Source organism: Petaurus breviceps, unplaced genomic scaffold, assembly GCF_028583685.1.
Source record: "Petaurus breviceps papuanus isolate PSGF00001 unplaced genomic scaffold, PetGlider_PUasm1.0 208, whole genome shotgun sequence".
NCBI lineage: Eukaryota > Metazoa > Chordata > Mammalia > Diprotodontia > Petauridae > Petaurus > Petaurus breviceps.
In genome coordinates, this window is record NW_027185852.1 from 18,886,308 (window position 1) to 18,895,834 (window position 9,527).

Consider the following 9,527-nt stretch of genomic DNA (forward strand, 5'->3'; position numbering starts at 1 on the left):
ACACACACACACACACACACAACCCGAGTTAGTATTTTGCTTTGGGGGATCACTTATGAGAAGGATCATGTTATTCCCAGGTCTTGCTTATGAGTGACCCGTGTTTTCAGGGCTCCCAGACTGCTCGGATGTAAAGGCTCTCTCGATCCAGGGATGTATGTAAAGTGCATTGTTGATTCAAACAGTCAGAGCCCTGTCTGTTGGCTTTTATTTCTCTGCTTGAATTTACTTGTATTTTCTCTGTTTATATTTTCTCTAAAGTTCATGGTGCTGACTTTTCCCCTGAACTAGTAAATGTTATTTGAAAAGATTGTTGACCCTTTAAATAGATATCTTTCCTAGTAAAGGAGATTTAAGAACCTGTGCTAGCAGCCATCCTGGGTATTCCAGTATGGTTGCTTCTATGGGGGGGAGAGAGAGAGACAGAGAGAGAGAGAGAGAGAGAGAGAGAGAGAGAGACAGACAGAAAGAGACAGAGAGACAGAGACAGAGAGAGAGAGAGAGAGAGAGAGAGAGAGAGAGAGAGAGAATGAGGAAGAGGAGGAGAAAAATATAGGGTGTGATGTACATTGGTGAATGAGTTTCCTATAATGAAATACCAGGTCCTTGATGTAAAACAAAGAAGATGACCCAAAAAAGTATGGGGATGATTCAGATGTTACTTTTCTTGTTTGTGCTAATCTTCCCTGCTGTGTCCAGAGACAAAAAGTATCACTGTAATGAAATGTCATAGAGCTATAAACATTTAGTGAACCAGTGTGATCCATTAGCTAAATGGAATGTTGGTAAGGATACCCAATCACTATCTAATAATTCCATGTAATATCACTAAGCCCATCTTACAACTTTTGGTGTATTTGGTTTGATTAAAGTAACCCATCTCATCCCCACCCCGTTTTCTTGGAACTGGATGAATATGAGAATAATGACAAGACTACATTTGTCTGGAGCTCCCTTTAAAGTTTTCAAAGGGCTTTCTTGGAGATGGTGTTTGGGGATGTGATAGTGCTTGACTTGGAATCTTGAGATCTGAGTTCAAGTTCTGACTTTGACATTGACTACATTTGTTAATTTGAGGCAGTTATATCAATTCTGTGGGCCTCTGTTTTTTTTTTAATTTATCAAATGAGTAGACCAGACTGCATGATCTTCGACTCTCACAGGGAGGATGGTGTGCCACTGGGCCTTGGGATATACCTGGTAGTGATTTTCACAGTGTGTAGGAGACGACCATGAAGTGCTCTCCAGACCGGGAGCTTTCGTGAATCTAGGAGAACTTTGAGTAGAGAAAGATGATCGAATAATTTTTACCTTTCCTATAACTGTACCATCCTTTCCAATGTATGGAGTGTTAGTATTTAAGTAAGCTGTTGCTGGAAGCTCTAGAAATGACCACACTGCATTGCCTATGAATGTCATCTCTTCCTGTGGCATTTTGGCTCTTGGTTCTATCGTGTTGATTTGTTTTTAAGAAGCCAGGAATTTCTGAGGTCTGTCTTCAAGTTCAGCTCTTTGGTTTGGAGATTTTTCAAGTGTTTCCTCAACTTTCCTGCCTTTTGATTGTGCTCAGATGTTTCTTGTTGTCTCCCTGTACATTTAGCCTCTATTTTGCCTCTTCTCTGCTTTCTTAGGTTTTTCCACTCTATCTGTTCAAAGGAATATGCAAAATACTTCCATTATACCTGTTCATTTGATCTTTGGGACAAAGGCTTTGAGGGGAGGCTTTGAGAGCAGTAACTTTCATTGTCCCAGTCCCTAGACATTGGTTACTTTAGCCCAAGATGACTAGGTGTTTCAGTGCCTTGTTAAACCATTGCCATCCACTAGAACCCACAGTGCTTTTGTCATGAGAATGTCTTTACTTTCTTTTCCTTTTTTAAAAAATCACATTCCCTTCATTTTATACTCATGAACTTGAATATTTGAACCCAAGTGTAGGACTTGACATTTATTCCTGTATAATTCCATTTCATTAGATTCAGTCCAACATTCCAACCTGTTGAGGTCATCTGTGATCCCAATATTTTCATCTAGTATTTTAACTATCTTTCTCATCTTCTTGTCATCTGCATGTGTGTGTGTGGGGGGGCAGGGATATAGAGAAAAACAGAGACAGACAAATAGAGACACTCAGAGATAGAGAAAAGGAGAGAGAGACTGAGACAGAGTAATGAAGAAAGAGATGCTGAGACTATGAGACAGAGCACAGAGAGACAGAAATAAAAACAAAAACACAGAGACAAGGAGACAGAGAGAGATACAGAGAAGCAGAGATATCGGGATAGAAAAATGGAGACAGAGAGAGGGAAAAAGAGATAAAAACAGAGACAAAAGCAGAGATAAACAGAAGGAAAAGAGAGAGAAACAGAAATAGAGAAACAAAAGACAGAAACAGAGGGAGGTAGAGGGAAAAAGAGACAGGGGGGAAAGAGCGGAGAGGAGAGGGAAGAGAAAATGGGGAAGGAAAGCAAGAGAAGAAATAACCTAGTGGAAGGAATTCTGGATCTGGAGGGGAAAGACTTTATTTAAGACCCAGCTCTGTCCTTTGAGTGACCCTGTCCAAGTCACTTTTCTTTCCTCCATTTCTTCCTCCCAAAATAATGGATTGGACTAAGTGCGGAGACTCTAAGCCTTTTTTCTGTGTCCTGTTCTCTTTTGCCAGTCTGAGGGAGCCCAGGGATTGCTTCTCAAAATCATGTCTTTAAATGCATCAAATAAAATATATCTAATTACAGGGGGGATTATATATGGAAAGAAGTTTTCAAAATTAAAAACAACAAGTTTGGGACCTTGGGGTGAAGAACCTTCCCACTAAAGGATTTCTGAGGTTCCTTTTAGCAACATTTTGTGATATTGTGTGCGTGCGTGCGTGTGTGTGTGTGTGTGTGTGTGTGTGTGTGTGTTTGTGTTTCCGTTCCAGAGCTTTTTATTCCTCTTCCCTCCTGGCTTGTTTATCATTGGGGGTTGACTTCGGTTCTCTGCAAGCCAAGGCCTCCCCATTGCTCAGCCCTCATCCCAGACAGCCTGTGTCTGTAGTGTACATCTCGATGTGAAGAGCTCATTATAGAAAACCTGACACACTTCAGGAATATTAAATTACCAGAGATCGCATGGCGCCAAGAAACATTATTGAAGCTTTTCAAAATTCGGGAAGAGTCTGAAATTTTCTGATAGAATTCCACAGCTTCTCCTGCAAGGGGTGGGGAGAGAAAAGATTATTTTAATTGTCACATTGTTCTAGGTTGTGGTGGACTTGATTCTCCATAATTACAGATAAATGTTTTCTGAAATAATTTGAGGTTCCTTCTCAGACTTGGCCCAGACATCTTGACTTCTTAAGAAATCAAGAAGAGGCTGCAGTCTAGGTAATGGAATGATCTTTCCAAGCTCCCGTGGCTTGTTTCCCTCTTTATTAGGGGCCAGGGAGACTTTACTGTACACACATAGATATGTACATATACATATGTGTATGTATGTTAGCTCCTTACTCCTGAAATGCATAAGCCATTTTTGAGACTCTTGAATAGAAATACTTTTATGTAGAATGGGGGGGTATTTCATAGAGGTGACTTAAATTCATCAATGACAGCATAGTGAGTAAGGAAGGGAAGAAGGGAGGGAGGAAGGAAGGGAAGAAGGGAGTGAGGAAGGGAGGAAAGAAAGGAGGGAGAAAGGAATGAACAAACAAACGAACAAAAGAAGGAAGGAAAGGAGGAAGGAAGGTTGGTCATATTAAGTGCCTAATATGTTTCAGGCACCATGCTAAACCCTTAACAAACTTTATCTCATTTGATCCTCACTGTAACAAAGGGAGGTAGGTGCTAATATTATCCTGATTTTAATCAATCAGTGAAATACTTAGCCCCTGATTTGTGCCAGGCACTGTGCTAAGCTCTGAGACTATTAAAAAAGGCAGAAGACAGTCCCTGCCCTCAAGGAGCTTATGATCTAATGGGGGGACATAACACAGAAACACATATATACACAACAAGCTACACACAGAAGAAATGTGGTCATTAACAGAGCGAAGGCAGTAGAATTAAGAGAGGTTGGGGGAAGGTGCCTTCTTTTCATTCTTTCTTTCTTTCTCTCCTTAATCCTGTTGCCAGGTTCTCAGGTCTGTAAAAGCATAATCATATTCATGGAAGCTATCAATATTCAATAAGTTTACCTTTAAATTTAAGTTTGGGTTCATTTAAGCTTTCAGTAGCATAAACATCAGCCTCCATGTTGTTCTGGCATGCTCTAGCCCCCTCACTTCTCTTCCTTACCTACCCCTATTGCCTTATTGTGACTGCCCATCACCTCTGGAACCTAGCAGTCCAGAGGCCCTGATATGGTGGAATGAAAACTAGAACTGGGGTGGAGAGAGGGAGGGGGACAGACTGGGGTAGGGCAAAAAATGCTGGCATTGGGGCAATGGAGTTGGATCAAATCCCAGCTCCACCACTTGCCATCCTGTGATACTAGGCTATGTAGTAAGCAGCCTCAGACCTCTATTTCCTTGCTCTAAAAAGGGATTTCAATCTCTGGATCTATCATCTGTGATTCTGGAAATTGGTTTGGATTCTGGCTCCAAATGGTTCCTCCTTGTGTGACCATGAATGAGGCATTGAATTTCTCTCAGCCTCCATTTTCTCTTCTGGCATACATCCATCAGAGGGTAATTGTGAAGAATCTGCTTGGAATGAGATTTGTTCTTTTCAAGCAATATGGATTCAGGAGCTCTTATGTTTATAGGGATTACAGATGGTCACAGAGGACTTGGGGTTAGTTATGACTTTTGGGTGACATGGTCAATTCAGAGGCAGCTAGGGGTGTAAACACTGGAATTGGAATCTGGAGACTTGGTTTTGAATGCAGCCTTCTTGGACAGGTCACTTCTTGGTGGCTTCATCTGTGAAATGGGCATATAACTTTTACTAACTTCTTCTGAACTGGTGTGGGGGAAGTACTCCTACCTAACTTTGAATTATTGTTATGATCCTACATCTGAGCACCTAGAACTGACAGTGATTTTTTTTTTTTACTTTCTCCATGGACTGATATGGATACAGCCATATTCAAATAATAAGTTCTAGTCTGTGTTTATATGTATTGATTCCTCAATCCTCTCCTCTTCTCTCTTGCTTTTTCTTTTTTCTCTCTCTCATTTAATTTTCTTCTTTCTCTCCCTTCCTGTCTTCTTTTCCTCCCCCTCTTTCTCTCCCCATTCTGCCCCCTCCCCCATCTTTGTGTCTCTTCTTCCCTCCAGCTCTCTAATCTTTTCTATCTTGGTTACTCTTCCTTTTTCTCTATATCTGTCTCTTTCCTTTCTCTTTTTCTTCTCTTTTTTCTTCCCTCTCTTATTGTTATTCCTTCCTACTTCTCCCTCTTTCTCTTCCTAGCCCCCCTCTTGCTCTCTACTTTCTATTCCTGCCTTCCTATCTAGCTAGAAGCACAATATCCCCTCCAAAAACTGAACACCACAAATTGGCTTTCTGGAAAGTTTGCTATAGCTCACATTTGTCACCCACCCCTCAAAACCCAATTGTGTGTCAGTTCCCTGGCCGCTCTGATCTCCACCAGTGAAGGAAAGGCCACGGGTCACTTCTCAGCAGCCCTTCTTAACTACCACAACACTTTTCTAGTTCGTCTGATGAATGCCCTCCCCTTAGAAAAGGTCTTCATGATTCTGATCCAGAGTCATTCTTGGCATATAATGTGGTGTGATCATCAGGTAAACAAAGGAGCTTAGAATTAACAAACTGGAAAAGAAACCATCAGACTTCCAGCACCATCTTGCCCAACCTCCTACCTAGGACTTTGATCTCACCCTGGCCTTTCCCATGTTGAGTTTACTGAAAGATACTTGTACCTCTTGTATAACCCCTACCTATTATCTTAAGAATTATAATAGGAGAGAATGATGCTCCCCTTTCCAATGGCTTATTTTCTCTTCTCCCTGATTTGCTTGGACTACATGACCATTAACATCACCATGTTTGTTTGTGTTTCAGCACTCGAGCGGAGTGAGTGAGATGTGCTGTCAGTGGGCATAGTTCTGAAGGGAGAAGCCGTTCTCTGGGAGAGGAATTCTCAATGAGCCTGCCCAAGACACTGGATCTGTGTGAAGAGGCCTAAGGATATAATAGGATGTCAACGGAGACAGACCTGCAAGTGGCTGTTAAATCCAGCACCAAGAGAGACTCCAGAAAGAAAGGTGGGAGAATCTGCATCCATCCCCTTGCTGCCTTAATGATTGTTGCCAGGTTGGGAGATGACAGAGAAACTTCCAAATGAGGCTGGAGGAGGGAACATTCCATTTGGGCCTGTTGTTGAGTCTCCAGCAATGCCCCACAGTATGGTGTCATTTGGGCTGTTGGGCGGAAGGGAGGGAGCCTGGCTTCAGTCCTCTGCCCCAGCAAAGGCTGTGGCCTGGCTGAATCCCTCTCATGGAGTGGGCTATCATTTCTGATTTGTTAATGGGCTCTGCTAAAATGCTGAGTCTTCCTATTAGAGTCTTCTTTCCCTTCTCTCTTTTTGCTGCTTTCCTCTTTCCAAATTGTAGTTGAAGACTGTGGCAGTGTGCCTTGGTGAGTGGGAGGGAAGAAACTGAGGGAAGAAACTAATAAGGAAAGGGTAGCTGTCATGGGAGAATGGGACTATGGATGGGGGTAGACGTGTTAATTTGTCACACACATGCACACACATACACATACACACATATAAATACACATGTATGAAAGGCATCAGCACCAGAAAGATGAGGCTTTGAATCTTGCCTCTGATAATATACTGACTGTGTGAACCTGAGCAAGTCACAACCTTTCTACTAGTACCTTGGGAGCTCTTTAAAAGTATAGATGACAGATAAAATCCCAAGCTGTGTTGGTGGAGGGAGCTTCCTTACCTGGTCATGCCTTGTATCAGTGAAATCACACACCCCATGCCATTTCTGTTCTTCACCCCCTTCCATCTATGCCTTTATTCCCTATCCTCTACCCCCATCCTTCATTTCTGTACACACTGATGGTTATACATTTGTATCGTTTCAATGTAGCCACAGTGACAAACATGCAGCTACTCTTTCTACTAATGCAAATTGTAATCCAAACCATGATAAAATGTTCTCTCTCATAAGGCTCATGCACCCTCACAATGTGTGCCCTAGAAATACATATTGATCTTCACACACACACATATATCTCAGAGGCAACATGGAAGACTGGATAGAGAGCTGGTCTTAAAGACAGGAAAACTTGGCTTTAGATGCCACCTTGGATATATATTTTTTATATGATCTTTCTCAAGTCATTTCTCCATCAAAATCTCAGTTTCCTGAGAGAATAATTATGTGATTGTGTGTGTATAAATATATATACAGTGAGGAGGAATAACTCCTAATTTCACTGGCAAAGTGAACTCCTAGTGTGAAAACTCTTTCCACCAATGAAAATCAGTAACTGTTCTGAAACTTATGACCTTAGAGAGTTGCCCAGAACACTGGGATGTTAACTGTCTTGCCCAGGTAACCAATTTAAAACATAATTATTACAGACTTCTGTGGTGAGTAGAGTGATGGGTGCAGAGTCAGGGATATTTTTATTAAAGGCTTTCCTTCTACACGTACTGACTGCGCGACTCTGGGCAAATTATTCAACTTTTCTGTACCTCAAGCAAGTCCTCAGATTTGATCTTCTAGAAGAAGTCATAGACAGATAGGCAGAGATCCACCTTGGTGCCTGGGGGGAGGACCAGAGCACCTGTACTGAACGTTCTTTGGCTCACAAAATCACAGATTTGTCATGAATTTGCAAATGGTGCTCTGCTCAGAAGTAATATAGGCATCATATCTAGGCCTCCTGTGCTTTTGCAGGGACCCGTGCTTAATCCTTTTAATCAAGAAAAGAAGACTAAATTTATTCCAATAATGTCATGTACTGGAATCCTATGGGGAAGGAATTTGCAGGCAGGTGGGCTTTTAAGCTTTTCTGCTATCTAAATGAAGGCCATATGAATGGGGACTTTGAGGAACTTAACTTGCTTCTCTCAACAAAATGCTCATCTAAATCAAAGCCCAACCCCAGAAAACCTTTAATCAGTTAAAATTATGGATCCGACTCAGTATCAGTGAAATTGTATCTGGAATCATGGATGGGGTAGGAGGGAAGGTGGTATGCTGTCGTTCAGCTAACCCAGGATGACAGAATCATAGACTGACGAAGGGACTTTAGAGGCCGTCAAGCCCAATCTTTGCATTTTAGAGATGAGGATACTGAGGTGACTCACCAGCGACATCCATCCTAGTGTCTGAGACAGGATTGGAACTTGAATCTTCCTGACTCACACAAAGTTCAATACTTATTTTAGTTTGAATTATTATGAAAGGGAAAAACCACGAGAAAGAAAAAAAAAACGTAACAGAATAAAACAAAACAAAAAAGAAAACAGTGAGCTTCATTCTGGATTCTGACTCCATGATTCTTTCTCTGGATGTGAATTGCATTTCCCATCATGTGTTCTTTGGAATTGTTTTAGGTCCTTGCATTGCTGAGAGGAGCTAAGCCTATCAAAATCAGTCCTCACACACTGTGTCTGTTACTATGTTAACTGTTTTGGTTCTGCTCACTTCATTCAGCATCAGTTCATGTAAGTCTTCCATGTTTCTCTGAAGTCTGCCTGTTCATCATTTCTTATAGTACAATAGTATTCCATTGCATTCATAGACCACATCTTGTTTAGCCATTCCCCAATTTATGGGCATCCCCTCGATTTTCAGTTCTTGGCCACTGCAAAATGTAAATATTTTTGTAAATGTGGGTCCTTTTTTCAAGTCCTCTCCTTTTACAGATTAGTCTACCATGGTTCAAAGGTGCTAAGTCACTCCTTCCCTGGTGATACAGATAGCCAAGGGTAGAGCTGGGAGTAAATCTGAAAACACTGGAAAGATGAGAAAGCATCAGGCTGTCTGGTGACCCCGCGGCATTGATTTCCTGCGTGTTTTTTACACAAAGCCTCCATCTCTGGTCTCCGGGCACTTCCCCACAATGTCCTCCCTCCTCATTCTCTCTTCTGGCTTCCTCTAAGTCCCAGTCGACTTAACACACTCTACAAGAAGCCTTTTCCTATTTTTCCTTCCTTAATGTCGGTGTATTTCTTTTGATAATTATCTCCACTTTTTTCTGTTTCCAATCTTTTTTGGGTGTCGCTGTGTGCTTGTTGTCTCCCCAGTGAGACCGTGACTTTCTGGAGGGCAGGGACTGCTCTTATGGTTTTCTTTGTGTCCACACTGCATGTCATAGTCAATGAGCACTTAATGAATGTTGAGAGAGAGACAGAGAGAGAGACAGAGAGAGAGAGAGAGAGAGAGAGAGAGAGACAGAGAGACAGAGACAGAGAGACAGAGACAGAGACAGAGACAGAGAGAGAGACAGAGAGACAGAGAGAAAGAGAGAGAGAGACAGAGAGACAGAGAGAAAGAGAGAGAGAGACAGAGAGAGAGAGACAGAGAGCAGAGAGAGAGAGACAGAGAGAGAGACAGAGAG

At 41.9% G+C, this 9,527-nt stretch overlaps 1 protein-coding gene across 1 annotated transcript in view; it reads left to right on the plus strand.

The window, feature by feature from the left end:
* The window catches only part of LOC138165306 (disabled homolog 1-like), a 484,798-nt gene that overhangs the window by 161,438 nt on the left and 313,833 nt on the right, over window positions 1-9,527 (plus strand). Inside the window, exon 2 of the mRNA XM_069093489.1 lies at window positions 6,000-6,202. Within this exon, the coding sequence (XP_068949590.1) occupies window positions 6,136-6,202 (67 nt within the window). The 5' untranslated portion in view covers window positions 6,000-6,135. The remainder of the gene's footprint in view (window positions 1-5,999; window positions 6,203-9,527) is intronic.